General features: G+C 43.7%; 1 protein-coding gene across 1 annotated transcript; it reads left to right on the top strand.

Moving 5' to 3' along the window:
- Positions 1 to 7,428: 7,428 nt before the first annotated feature.
- LOC149346327 (uncharacterized) lies at positions 7,429 to 14,468 on the top strand. Its single transcript, XM_089541294.1, has 2 exons — positions 7,429 to 8,586; positions 14,325 to 14,468. The coding sequence occupies exons 1-2, from the start codon at positions 7,429 to 7,431 to the stop codon at positions 14,466 to 14,468; spliced, it is 1,302 nt and encodes a 433-aa protein (XP_089397420.1).
- The last annotated feature ends 525 nt before the right edge of the window (positions 14,469 to 14,993 follow it).

The following is a 14,993-nucleotide window of genomic DNA, read 5'->3' as shown; positions in this document are numbered from 1 at the left end:
CTATCGCTTTGAATTCTACCGGATTCGTCCTTCAATGATGGCAGCAGAAGTACAGCAGATATTTTGAGGGAAGCAGGCATCGAATCTGGCCACCACACTCTCCTAGCATGTTGCACCAGTGACCATTACCCTTTGATGAAGGTGCAGCGTCAATCAACGGTCGAGGCAAAACATCTCCGCAAGAAAAGACGGGCAGCAACAAATGCCAAAAGAGAGCTCTTGTCAGCTAAGGGGGGCTCAAGCTATGAACCTGGAGGATTTTAACTTCCTAGGGCATGATGAACTTGTTTCTACAAGGATTGAAAAACTTTAATCTTGTTTTTCTCAAAACTTTATTTCTCGCACTTTTGTGTTGCGCAAACAGTGATAACTTCCACATTAATAAATATTTTTCAATGAAACTTTGCACGCTATTTCCTTTGTTACCATGCTGTGCAAAGGACTAAGATAAATGAAATCGAGTGGAGGGTTTTGATATAATCATGTTTTATGTCAAGGAAGGTAGGCAAAAATGACACATTTTTTGTTTTCTTTAGCATTTTAGCTATAACTTTTTTCCTCAATTATCGGATGGCAAAGATCCTAGTTGGTTGCATAGTATGGTTAGTTGGCTAACTCTGCGCCGAAAAGTTTACAATTCCTGCTCTTCATTCACTAGTTATTTATTTATTTATTTATTTATTGTACCCTCAGGGCCCGAAGGCATTACAGAGGGGAGTGGGAATACACAAAATTTTCAGTCTAAACAGCAACAACAAGAGAAAACAAAAATAAACCAGGAATACATGACAAATTGAAAACACAGGAAGGCAATAAGATTAGAATGCAGTAGGGATATATTAAAACAGTGTGTAGACAGCGAAAGGCAATTTTTATACAGTAATAAACGACACATACTCAGAAAGAAACATTAAGGACTTGACGAAATGCATTGTTATCAGAAATACCTGCGATGTCGTGGGGAAGGTGATTCCAGCTGGCACAAGTTCGAGGTATGAATGAGTCATGAAAACATTTGGTGTGACAAGATGGGATTCCAACTTTATGACGGTGATCAACGCGTGCTGATATGTAACATGGTCTTGACAGTAACTTAGGGTTGAGAAAGCTGTTGTGGTAAATTTTATGAAAAAGACACAATGAGGCTATTGATCTGCGGTGGGAAAGAAGTGGTAGGGACAAACTTGACTTCATGGCGGTTACACTGCTTGTTCGGTGATAATTAGAAAGAATGAAACGGCATGCGCGGTTCTGCACAGCTTCCAAATCTGAAACAAGTGAATCGATGCCAGGGCTCCAGACAGATGCAGCATATTCTAACTTGGACCGTACCAATGTTTTATAAAGTAATAATTTTATTGAACTAGATGAACGTGAGAAATTTCTGCGAAGATACCCAAGCATGCGATCTGCGTTATTTATTATGTATTCAACGTGAGTTTTCCAAGACAGGTTACAAGAAACGTAAACACCCAGATATTTATAACATGACACGGTTTCGAGAGACACGTTGTTAATGTGATAAGAGGAAGGGGCATTAGAGAGACGAGAAATGCGTACATGTTTACACTTATTAATGTTTAGTTGCATGTTCCAAATAAAACACCAGTCAAGAATCTTGTTAATATCGGATTGAAGACAACAGACATCGTTATCATCTTTAATTTCGCGGTAAATAACACAATCATCGGCAGAAAGATTAATTGAAGAAGAAATGTTAGCCGGTAAGTCATTTATATAGATGAGAAAAAGGAGGGGCCCAAGAACTGACCCCTGAGGCACTCCGGAACGGACAGGCAAAGAATGCGAGTTTATATTGTTCGCTGTTACGAATTGTGAACGGTTAGAAAGAAAGCATTGTAGCCATGCAAGGACATTAGGGTCTATGTTAAGATTGCTTAATTTAAGAAAGAGAAGCTCATGCGAAACAGTGTCAAACGCTTTCGAGAAGTCCAAAAATATGCAGTCTGCCTGAGACCCGTGGTCAAGGATGCAATGAAGGTCATGTGTGTAACATATTAGCTGAGTTTCGCATGAAAAAGACTTACGAAAACCATGCTGGGCAATGCTGAAAAAGGAGTTAGATTCTAATGAGTTATGAGTGTTTGCATAACAGCGATATTTGGGCAACTTTTTGTGAATCATAAATGCCAGCATGGCTTTTTTCACTCTTTTTTGCTTTTGAATATCATGTAAAATGGTGCTATATAAAGTAAATGTGAAATAAAAATTTAATGTTCAAAATTTTAAAAAATTTTGAAAAAGGTGGTGACATACATTAATTTCAGTAAAACGACTCGTGTTTCGAAAACCTTCTCTTGGTTCGCTTCTGTGAAATTTATTGTGTGCATATTCAGCCCCGTAATAATATTATGACAGCCGCCGTGGTAGCTCAGTGGTTATGGCGCTCGGCTACTGACGCGAAAGACCCTGGTTAAATCTCGCGTTCGCGGCTATCGAATTTCAATAAAGGCGGAATTCTACAGGCCCGTGTACTGTGTGATGTCAGTGGACGTTAAATAACCTCAGGCGGTAGAAATTTCGGGAGCGCTTCACTACGGCGTCCCTCACAGCCTGAGTCGCTTCGGGACGTTAAACCTCCATAAACCATAAAGCATAATACTTTGACAGTGCCACTAGCGCATTGTTTGAGTTCTCACTGAATATCTTATATCTCTGCCTTGGGAGTGATAAGTGAGTGAAATAGTAATGCAGACGTCTGTGCACATGTTAGGTTCTTGACGGTTGATTCATGGTGTTTCAGTAATGCATTCTAGCTGCGCCGTCACCACGAAGCGCAGAGGGGCCCTTCAGCAGCTCTTGCACTTTTAAGGTCTTGTTTTGGACAAGCATACAGAGTACGCGAGTGCACTGGAATAAGGAAATTTTATTGAACCTCTTCTAGCGCCTTCTAGCTGAGATTACATCACTAAAACCCGCAGGTCACCCACGTTAGTAATATGATCAAAAACTGACACGAAGGCATCTTCTCTCTATATTACCCTGAAAGCCGAGGTTGATGGTTGCATCTGTAACCGTAACGATATATGCCTTCGGTGGGATATATGCAGGTTGCATTGAACTTTCTTAAACAATCTTGATATTCATCTCCAAGACGGCCCTCCTCTCTCCACAGAGTGCAAGACGGGTTCCCTGTGAGAGAAAGAATTACAGCGCTTGCAGACTGGCACGAGACATGAACTGGCTGCCCGTTTTTGTTACTGAGGGGCTCACAAAATTCCCAGCTTGCATTTAGGCTCTTAACTACTCGAGGCACATTTACACCTTAATGATATTCAAGGTGAGGCTTCACCCAGGTTTGGCTGAATTTTGCTGTTTTTAAAAAACGTCTATTTGTACGATTCCTTTGTTTTCGAGAATGAATTCATTAGAAAGAGAACATACAATTATACAACAATGAACTAATAAGCTAAACGCATCCAACATTAAATAATTGCATGAGGACGTTCTCGAGTACTTACTATCACTCCTGCTGCTTTGTTAAAGTTAAATGGTGCAGCGCTGTAGTTCAACACGAAGAGAGAGTTTACTTGGATTTAAGCAGCTGACGCAAACAAGACAGATTTGCCTATGGGTTGCGCGCATCAATGTGCAAAATCAGTCGTTCTCATGAGTCTGACTGCGTTCAACGGAGTACAAAGGCCGCTCCCAAATGCCCTCCAATTTGCACCGTTCTGTGCCAGCTGCGATCGCCTTGTCCCTAGAAACTGTTGAATATGACCCATACTTGACTTTCCGTCGCCTCTTGCTACGGTTGCGTTCTGTGAAAATGCATTCTGTTATCCTTAGGAAGGATCGGTCATGTTGCTTTCGCGTTAGATGCCCACTCTTCTGCAATTTCTACTTGATTCCAACAAGGTTAACGTTAACTCTCACTTGTACCCTGAATAATTCTTCTGTTCAGCTCTCTTCTTCTTCATCCTCTTTATAATGGCACATACCTACGTGGGGGGATTAGCCAAGGTATTGGGGGTATAAATACGGAAATGTCCATAGGATTACGACAAAATATCGGAGCCAATGCTCTCTCTTAACGTTGCCTCATCCTCTTCCTTGGCACAGCCTACTGCGCTTTCCTTCTCTTAATTTCAAGCCTTTATGTCAGCCTCCAGGTTTCCGCTCCAAGTGTTAGCGTCGGAAAAATGCCAGTGAAGAGTTTGTCTTTTTAAGTCATGGGTTAGAAAACAGTCTTCGAATGCACAGAATGTGCATTTTGCGAGGTGTTGGCTCGGTTCTGGTAAGCCTATACGGCCTCTGTTCTCCACATTTTTCTAAAGCAAGGCTACCATAAACACAGTAGAATTGATAGGTTTCAGCGCTACTGGTCATAGCCGTATGGAATGAAAAAATTAGCTGGTGTGCTTTAAAATGTCTACATCGCATGCAGCAAGATGTTCTGATTAAACACATGTTATAAAAATAACTTTTATCCTCTCTGCCTATAAAATTCACGCTGACGTGCCGCTAAACTGAACTTTAGAATTCAATGAGGCTTCACAGATTTCTTAAAATAAGTTTCTGACAGCTTCCTAAACTGTGTTTCTGCAAGTATGTTATAAGTTATGCGGCCAGGGCACACAAAGCGAGATGACAATTGTCACTGTCGTGCACCTAATTAACTGATATAAATTAATGAACATTCTGGGTCATTAAAGTTTACATTGCGCCGCCGCGGAGGCTGAGTGGTTATGGCACTCGGCTGCTGCGCCAAAAACGAGGGTTCCGTCCCGGCTGTGAGGCTGGGAATTATACAGGCCCGTGTGCTGTGCGATGTCAGTGCACGTTAAAGAACCGCAGGTGGTCGAAATTTCCCGAGCCCTCCACTACGGCGTCCCTCATAGCCTGAGTCGCTATGGGGCGTTAAACCACCATAATGGAAACTAATGTTTACAATGTGAACAAAGACCACGGTGGAACTTCTAGACAACTTCACATTTTTTGTGACGGAACAGCGCAAAACACCGGGACAAGAGACAAGCACTGCGCTGTTCCGTTACAAATGAGTAACCAACATGCCCAAGCTGCTGTCCTGGCCAAATTCACTTTGTGGCATTATTTCAGAGGCCACGTCTTCCTACTCTATTCGCCCCAAATGTTTCCACTGTTTTTCAGAGAGCACTCATACAAGGTGGCCGTAGTTGACGCTAAACGCCTGCCTAATGTGAGGCTCGGACATCATCATCAGCCTGACTACGTCCACTGCAGGGCAAAGACCTCCCCATGCCTCTCCAAATAGCCCTGTCCTTTGCCAGTTGTGGCCACTGTATTCCCGCAAACTTCTTAATCTCATACGCCCAACCAACTTTCTGCCGTCCCCTGCTACGCTTGCTTTCTCTTGGAATCCACTCCGTTACCCTTAAGGACCAGCGAAAGGAAACAGTTGGCTCGGCAGGTTGCTCTACGCCGTTGGCAGAAGAAACTTCGGGCCGCGGCAGAAGTTTCACGCAGATTGTCATCGTCTTGCACGCGTGCGTACATTAATTGAGCTGTAAATTCGGACGAGAATATCTCGAGCACATGCGTGCTAGAAGGAATCTAGGAAACAGAATATTGTGGAAATACGGTCGCCTTTTTCTACACAATATAAACATACCCAGTAACTGTAGTCAACACAATGTTCATTATAGATTTCAATTATTTTCAACTAGTGCCGCCCTGGCCCCATAACTGATGCGCAGAGGTAAATTTCATTTACCCAACAGCGCGCAATTTCAAGGAGTTTTATGCTTGCGAGGTTATGCCTAGATAATCGTATGGTCGAACAATCCCCCTTCCGCAAAAAACAACCCTCCAATAAAACCGCCATTTGTTTTTGCGCAACCGTTAGCATTACTTCTGCCCGTAGCAACGAAGCTTTACAATTTCTGGAGGCCAGGTATAAGTGGAGAGATAAAGCACAGGCCTGTATCAGTAGTCAGCATGATAAGGATGATGACGGTAACAAATTCTGGACGCTCAGTGCAGACGTAGTTTACCACATGACATCTTTCCATATGATGGCTACGTGACAAATGGCTGAACTTCCTAATGCATCCGTGCCGTTGCAATAACTACGCCTTCAACCAGTGTGATTACTTCTAGGGTTGGCCACAGCGCGACGGCCGTGATATAAACGGCTGTGCCTGTTTGAACCCACTGCTGTCAGCGCACAAACTTGGAGAATCGCCAAGTTTGAGCACCAATGATTAGTTGACGCAGCACATTGAATCGCGCAAAAGCCGAACGGCGGTCACAAAGGGCGAAATGCATTTAGTATAATATTTATTTTATTCTTCACATATTACTACTAAGTCTAAACACAAACAGTTCTAGAACACTTTTTTTAAAGTAGCCTATTCTGCAAACAAAAAACTTTTTTTTTCTGATATAGTGTAGTCAGAAAGAATTAGCTGGTTTCTTTAATATTACCACTGCAATGGAGTGGGGATTTGTTACATACTCGTGAAAAAATGCCAGATAAGAAGCAACCCTTTCGAAATGCATTGCTGCTGCCAAATTTTAAATTTAAGACTTATCGAACGCAAACATTGTTATGACAATGTGCTTAGACTGCTTTTTAGGGACGTGCAACACACAAAACGTTTGTCAGGACAGAGAAAGGTACGAAGCAGCACGCTAACCGCAGGCCATGAGTAAATGACGATTGTCAATTCTTACTGTCTCACACAAGCCTGTGTTGATACCTTTTACCCTGCATCTTGCATGCTAAAAGAACTGCGTTGCAGGATTTGAAATATAGTGCTTTCTTCTTGTCCTTGACGATTTCCCTCGCTATTCGCTTCCCATAATACGCAAATTAAGTCTCACATACTCGAAGGTGTCCTACAGGAAAATTTCTTTCAATGTAAATTTTAGCCAAGCATTTAATGTGGCTTTAGGTTTTCTCAGGCATACTACTTACCTCCGTTTTCTTGTTCAGTGAGCAACACAAAACACGTGTGGTTGGCATGGTGAATTTTGTAAGTGTCGCTTACTTGCTGTCCTTTCGAGTCTGCAAAAATTGTAAAATAGTGGGCACTCACGAATGTATCAAAAAGATCCTCTAAAAACGAATGCACCATCTAGACGAAATGTGCACTGTGATAACAAACTAAGGAAACAATTTGTGCACAGAAGTACTGACCCTCTCATGAATACATTCCGAACCAAATCAGCTTTATACCAGGTGTTTCAGGGAAGGTGTCAGTAATTTTTAAAAATAGGGTTTTTCAAGTAAAGGGAAGGTATTTCCGGCCTAGTAATTGCAGTGCTGGCGGTAGTCAAGAAACACGCGAATCATGTTAACTGGTGCAGTTTTTAATTAAATTAGGATAGTTAGCTTCTTAACTATTCTCGATAGGCGGCTCCTTGTAATTAGCCATTTGTAGCCGACCGTTAGTAATAAGGGGGCACGACGCCGTATTGGCAATGGAGCGCTTACCTTTCACACTGTTCCAGGCTGCCCTACTCCTTGGCTCATCGCTACCTTGTTTGGCATCGGACGTGGTCTTCACCTGCCCAGTTGAGAACGCGAATCAACCCGCGGATTGGACGCAACAGCCTTGCCTACAGATCCATCTGGAAGGAAACCTGTTCTTCGGCTGGCAACCGCGGTCGTTCATCACCAGCGATACCACTATCAGCGCCGGCCACACGGAATATAAGCTGCTGCCCGTGAACGCCCCTCTGGGGCACGACGCCGTATTGGCAATGGAGCGCTTACCTTTCACACTGTTCCAGGCTGCCCTACTCCTTGGCTCATCGCTACCTTGTTTGGCATCGGACGTGGTCTTCACCTGCCCAGTTGAGAACGCGAATCAACCCGCGGATTGGACGCAACAGCCTTGCCTACAGATCCATCTGGAAGGAAACCTGTTCTTCGGCTGGCAACCGCGGTCGTTCATCACCAGCGATACCACTATCAGCGCCGGCCACACGGAATATAAGCTGCTGCCCGTGAACGCCCCTCTGGGGCACGACGCCGTATTGGCAATGGAGCGCTTACCTTTCACACTGTTCCAGGCTGCCCTACTCCTTGGCTCATCGCTACCTTGTTTGGCATCGGACGTGGTCTTCACCTGCCCAGTTGAGAACGCGAATCAACCCGCGGATTGGACGCAACAGCCTTGCCTACAGATCCATCTGGAAGGAAACCTGTTCTTCGGCTGGCAACCGCGGTCGTTCATCACCAGCGATACCACTATCAGCGCCGGCCACACGGAATATAAGCTGCTGCCCGTGAACGCCCCTCTGGGGCACGACGCCGTATTGGCAATGGAGCGCTTACCTTTCACACTGTTCCAGGCTGCCCTACTCCTTGGCTCATCGCTACCTTGTTTGGCATCGGACGTGGTCTTCACCTGCCCAGTTGAGAACGCGAATCAACCCGCGGATTGGACGCAACAGCCTTGCCTACAGATCCATCTGGAAGGAAACCTGTTCTTCGGCTGGCGACCGCGGTCGTTCATCACCAGCGATACCACTATCAGCGCCGGCCACACGGAATATAAGCTGCTGCCCGTGAACGCCCCTCTGGGGCACGACGCCGTATTGGCAATGGAGCGCTTACCTTTCACACTGTTCCAGGTGAGTTACCTTGATCATTGCACTTGCCTAAGAAGCAAGAATCGCTGCTTGTTTTTGGTGTCGTGCCCCAGAGAGTGGTTATATGCCCTAGAAGCATGCGAGGAAACTGTGCAATATTGCTTAAGTAGTTTACTCTTAATTCTTTCCGGGGATGTGGAAACAAACCCCGGACCTGATTCTAATGACATCCTGGCTACTGTGCTGGAGACTGTACAAAGGATCGAATCCGGCCAAGATGGAATTCGAAGTGATTTGAGAGAGTTGAAGCAGTGGCAAGCGTCAGTAGACATTGAACTGAAGCAGTTGTCTTCTAGACTTCGCAGTGTTGAAGTGGACGTTTCAGATCTAAAAAACAATCCCGCTACGTCTTCGGCTGATTCTCCTGGTGCAGTTTCCAGCGTCATCTCTGACCAGCTCAGAATTATTGAATCGCGTTGTAATGACGCGGAAAACAGGCTGAGACGCTGCAACTTACTTTTTTTCGGCCTTTCCGATGACATATCTGAGACATGGCCAAGTGCTGAAACGAAAGTGATTGACCTGTGCAAGAATGAATTGGACATTACAGTAGATTCATCGCAAATAGAACGGGCACACCGCATTGGTAAATACGACCCGGAAAAGTGCAGGCCAGTGATGGTAAAATTCACATTATTTAAGGACAAACAACAGATCATTGGGAACGGCATCAAGCTGAAAGGAACTAACTACGCTGTGCGCGAAGATTTTTCCTTCCAGACACGACTGGCTAGAAAGAAGTTGATCGAATTTGCCAAACCACAAAAAGTTCCGTACAAGCTAAATGTCGATAAGCTGAGAATAAACGATAGTGTTTACGTATACGACGCCGCTACTGACACCGTAAAACTATCTTCCGCATAGGTAAGGTGTTGCTCGGCTACACGTGTCATCAGGAAAGAACGAACATCTTACCGCAATAACACCGCGCAATCGCAGCTCTCCTTACTTTTCACTAACATACGCAGCATCCTTCCTAAGCGCATCGAACTTTGTTCATACCTTGACAATTGTGAATGCGACATTTTAATACTAACCGAAACGTGGATTCATAAAGATATTAGGAACGATGAAGTCTTGCCTGATATGGACAGTTTCACTATCTACAGAAACGATAGGAGCGACAGAAGGGGAGGAGGGGTGTTGATTGCAGCTAAAAAGCATATAACTTCTTTTCTCGTTGATATTCCTAGTAAATTAGAAATTTTGTGGGTTTGCATCACATCGCCATCTTCCAAGCATCTTCTTGGAGTTTGTTACAGACCACCAGATAGTCCGCAATCATTCGTCTCCGATCTACATGATAACCTAACTGAAGCAAAAGCTAAATTTCCAAAAGCAAGTATTTGTCTTCTAGGTGACTTCAACTTTCCCGAAATTGACTGGCCGACCTTAAGTTCGAGAACACGTGATAGCACTAATTTTGTTCAACTAACTCTCGATTTCTCTTTGGTCCAATTAGTCGAAAAACCTACCCGAGGAAACAATAAGCTTGACCTCGTATTCTCGTCAGTCCCAGACAATATAAGCCCTATCTCTTATTCTGATGGCTTCAGTGATCACGAACTGCTTAATTTCACGATTTCCATGCCTCCATGCGCACGTGCACAAACACATAAACGCATTTTTGATTATAACCGCGCTGACTACAATGCCATTAATATCGGGTTACAATCCTTTTGTGACACATATCTTCCGAGTTTTTCTCAGCGTTCGGCCAACGATAACTGGGTTTTGTTCAAAAATAGTTTACTGGAATTAGTGCACCGTCATATACCACTGCTCACCCTCCGCACGAACGCGTCTAAACCATGGTTCAACAGGATGCTACATGCACTAAAAAACAAGAAAAAGCGACTTTTCAAAGCTGCCAAACGCCTTGGCACACCGGCTTCATGGCAGAAACACAAAATCGCCGAAAAAACATATTGTAGTGCCATCCGCAAAGCAAAGCTTAAATATTATTCCCATGACCTTCAATCCCTTATGACACACAACCCTAAAAAATTTTGGAAAACGATATCACCTACTGACACTCCGGTTCTTGTTTCGTTGTTGGATAACACTGGTGCTCCAGTTATAGAAGAAGAATGCCCACTTATATTTAATAATTATTTTTCTTCAGTGTTCACACAGGAAGACCATTCCACTACTCCACCATTAGTAGATGCCGATTACCAGTACATGAGTCCCATAGAAATAAGTGTCTCCGGTATTGCAGCATTAATAAACAATCTCAAGATTTCGACTTCTGCTGGTATTGATGATATTAATACAAAAATTCTCAAAAACACAGTGATCCATTCAAGCAATATTCTCTTCCATATCTTTCGTCAGTCGCTATCAACTGGTGAGATTCCAAGGGATTGGAAAATTGGTAAAATTATCCCCATCTTCAAATCAGGTGATAAAACGAACGCGCAAAATTATCGCCCTATATCTTTGACATCTGTCCCATGTAAGATCCTCGAACACATCATCGTATCAGCAGTGGCGCAGCATCTAGATAGTAATAATTTCTTTTTTTCTAACCAGCACGGGTTCAGGAAAGGCTTCTCTTGTGAGACTCAACTACTGGAATTTACTAACGAGCTACTACACAACATGGATGAGAACTTCCAAACAGACTGCATATTCTTAGATTTTTCAAAAGCATTCGACCGCGTTGCGCATTCACGCTTAATAGGTAAAATTACTTCCCTCAACCTAGACTCACTAACTACCTCATGGCTAAGGAATTTCTTGTCTTTTCGTAAACAGTTCACAGTTGTTAACGGCCACTCATCTCCGTTTAGCGATGTTCTATCTGGTGTTCCTCAAGGAAGCGTCCTGGGCCCGTTGCTGTTCCTGATTTACATTAATGATCTGCCATCCAACATTACATCAACCATTCGCTTGTTCGCAGATGACTGCATAATTTACCGCAAAATCCGATCACCTGCAGATCATCTTGCACTTCAAAGGGACCTCGATCATGTAACCGCTTGGTGTTCATCATGGCAAATGTCACTTAACACTGAAAAATGCAAGTTAATGACATTCAGCCGCAAAAAATCTAACTCTTCGTTCAATTACATGCTCGATAAAAGCTTAGTCTCTCAGGTGTCTTCTTACAAATACCTCGGTGTCCATTTTTCATGTAACTTGTCCTGGTCCACTCATATCCAGAAAATAACAGCTAAAGCATCCCGGACCTTAGGCTACCTAAAACGGAATCTTCATGGAACTCCTGCTACTACCCGTAAGCTCGCCTATCAAACATTTGTTCGTCCGCAACTCGAATATGCGTCATCCATTTGGTCACCTCACCAGGCTTATTTAATTAACTCCCTTGAATCAGTCCAAAATCGTGCTGCGCGTTTCATCTCCAGAAACTATGACCGTCACTCAAGCGTCACAAACATTAAATTATCGCTCTCTCTTTGTACCTTGCAATCACGAAGATTAATTGCCCTAGTCTGCTTATTTCACAAAATAGTCTATAGCACTAATCATTCGACTCTCCCTCTTGCCCAACCTCACCGCACCTCGCGCCGTTTAAACAACCATCTCAGCTTTCAACGCCTTTCAGGTAAAACCGTTGCATTCAATTCATCCGCTTTGCCGCAGGCTATTGTTCACTGGAATGGTCTTCCGCAACACATCGTCAATATTCGTGATCCAGCTTCTTTTAGGACCGAAATAACAGCCATATTTTCTAATTACTGACGCGTCAATAACTATTGTATAATGATGTTCTTATTGTTTGATGGTGAGTACTAACAGTCAGTTGGCATTGTGTAATGATGTTCTTATTGTTTTATGGTGAGTACTAACAGTCAGTTGGCATTGTGTAATGATGTTCTTATTGTTTTATGGTGAGTACTAACAGTCAGTTGGCATTGTGTAATGATGTTCTTACTGTTTAATGAGTACTAACAGTCAATCAGCATTATATAATCATGTCATGCATGCTCCTGTTATTACCCCTATTTATGTAATCCCCCCCTCACACAATACTCCATGCTTGGAGCCTGTGAGGCAACGTGAATAAATAAATAAATAAATAACCATTTCCGTTTTTAGAATTTCGAATATGCGAATCCGCTTGTCGCTACGCGGCAAGGTATTCTGGGTGTTCGCGGCGCGTGAAATCGAAACCGTGTGGACGACGCGGGCATACAGCCACACCCACAAGCTCGCGGTGCTCAAATGGGCAGTCACGTGGCTTGCTGGGCCCCGCCCGTCTCCTGCTTCCTTACTTTCTAAGCGAACCTGAGTCACTGGCTGCCGCACTTTGCGAACGAGTTTCTTGGACTGAATGCACGCTTGCGGCTTGGACTGGTTAAACTGCTGAACTGTTTGCATCTTGCGAATTTTATTTATCTGGGTATTAGTTTTATTCTGCTCATTCCACCATACCAAGATCATCAACTGGCATCACCGACCTTTTTGTAGGAAAACACCGGCAGGTCATGTTCTTGGTGTTCCGGCAGATAAAAATGATGTGACGCGCGTTCTGTTCTATTTTTTTTTTCATTTTTGCCGTGCAGCTAATTTTGAGGCAAGAAATGCGTACTCAACGGTTGTTTTCCTTGCACTGTCGCTTTAAACGCACTAAATTTTCTGCATATTTTTTTCATTTCACGCGACGTTCCGTTTTTTCCGGGTCCGAAAGTGATGGGTTGGTAATACCTTTTCTTAGAAAGGTTTTTCTTGCGCCACCTGACCTTCGTTACCTTCGCTTTACTTTGTCGTTTAATCTTTGTATTTTTTAGTAGTTTTTCACATGGTTTGAAATTTGCTAAAGCCTCCGCTAACACTGCTGAATAACTATAGCGTTCACAACAATAGCATGAGTATTTAAGGACATAAGCAGGGTTAAGTTATTTTACATTATAATAAACAAGATAGTGCTTTGTTCGCATTCAACAAAACATGTCAGCAAACGACAAGTATAAAGTCTTCTGTGCTGTCTTTTTCCATGCGCCTGTTTGTAACATAAAAAGAAAATAAAACACAGGACCTAACAGTAAGCCGACATGAGTTTATGGATTTTGTTTCGAAGCTACACAGGTGACCTTTACAGGGCAGAAGTGCAAAACATATGTTCGTGACATTTAGGCGGACACTAATGACGCTCAAGCGGACTAAATTAACCTTGAGCCTTTAAAAACGGTGTCCAACATATTCGACACTGCAACCAAGAGGAATAAAAATCCATCTGTAAAAAGCCATTTATTACGCGGCAGAAAATTTGCACGTGTCGAAGAAAAAAATCTGGGTGCCTCAGTCAGCAATTACGCTGTGTGCGCTATCGCGATGGAAAGAAACGGACGCCTACGCTCTCTGCGTTTCAATTTTGTTTATCGCGCTTTCACCTGGGAGGTAAGAAAGAGAGCTTAGAGGTCTCCTAGAATGCATCACCAATGAATCTAGCGGATTTCTGCTACCACCGAAGTAAAAGCGCGATCAACGGAAATGCGAATAACGAAGCACCTAGGCGCTGCTTTGTTCTCATTTCTTTCCATCGCCCCTGTATAATACCAGAGTATTACATCACGTGCACAAAAAGCTGTCCTTCCAAGACAATGCACAGCAAAAAACGAGCTTGCATCCCGCGGAGAGAGCGCTCAATCATGTCCTGTGGAATGCTTGTCAAGGCCAGAGTAATTCTTTGCTTCAGGTCTTCAAGGCTGGAGGGCTGCTTCCTATAAACAGTATTCTTCACGTATTCCCAGAGGAAAAAGTCCAGAGTAGATAAGACTTGTGACCTAGGAGCCCAAGCAGTCGGTCCACCGCGCTCAATCCACTGCCTGAGAAAGTTCGTCTCCAAAACGTCCACAGCACGAGAGAATGAGTGTGGTGGAGCCCCGTCATGCTGAAACCTCATCAACTTCAGCACGTTAAACGGAAGTTCTGAGGCGAAGTTCATGACCACATCATTTAGGATGCGCTCAGTGTTGTTCCTACCGGTGAGGTTCCGGTCAATAAAGTATGGACCTTCAATGCGTCCTTGAAATATCCCGCACCTTACATTTGCGGGCCACTGAACCTGATGTCTTTGTCCTCGTACCCAATATGGATTGGCGGCCGACCAATAATGAGCGCTGTGTACATTTGCCATGCAATCTCAGAAGTGCGCTTCATTTTTCCACATCACGTTGTCTAAAAATTCAGAGCTGTCCTCGCATTTCATTAGGCACCAGTTAAAGAAATCGAGCCGGCGCTAAAAATCAGACACTCCTAGTGCTTGGTGCAGGCATACCTTGTAGGGATACGTGTTGTGCGGTTAGAGAACTCTCCAAAGAGAAAGGAAACTGCATCCCAATGCATCGCCGATTTCTCTCACGCTGACCTGTGGGTTGATTCGCATAGGCCAAGATGCCCGTTTCAAACTCTTTGTTCAA

This window comes from Amblyomma mixtum, chromosome 4 (assembly GCF_055824585.1).
Source record: "Amblyomma mixtum isolate Tamu chromosome 4, ASM5582458v1, whole genome shotgun sequence".
In the NCBI taxonomy this organism is placed as follows: domain Eukaryota; kingdom Metazoa; phylum Arthropoda; class Arachnida; order Ixodida; family Ixodidae; genus Amblyomma; species Amblyomma mixtum.
The sequence above is the reverse complement of the archived record's forward strand: the minus strand, read 5'-3'. Positions and strand labels throughout refer to the sequence as shown.

Bases quoted from the DNA above. Each gene is read 5' to 3' on its own strand.
- LOC149346327 (XM_089541294.1), top strand. From the start codon at position 7,429: ATGGAGCGCTTACCTTTCACACTGTTCCAGGCTGCCCTACTCCTTGGC. The intron at 8,587-14,324 runs GTGAGTTACCTT...ACGTATTCCCAG, and splicing joins TACCTTTCACACTGTTCCAG to AGGAAAAAGTCCAGAGTAGA.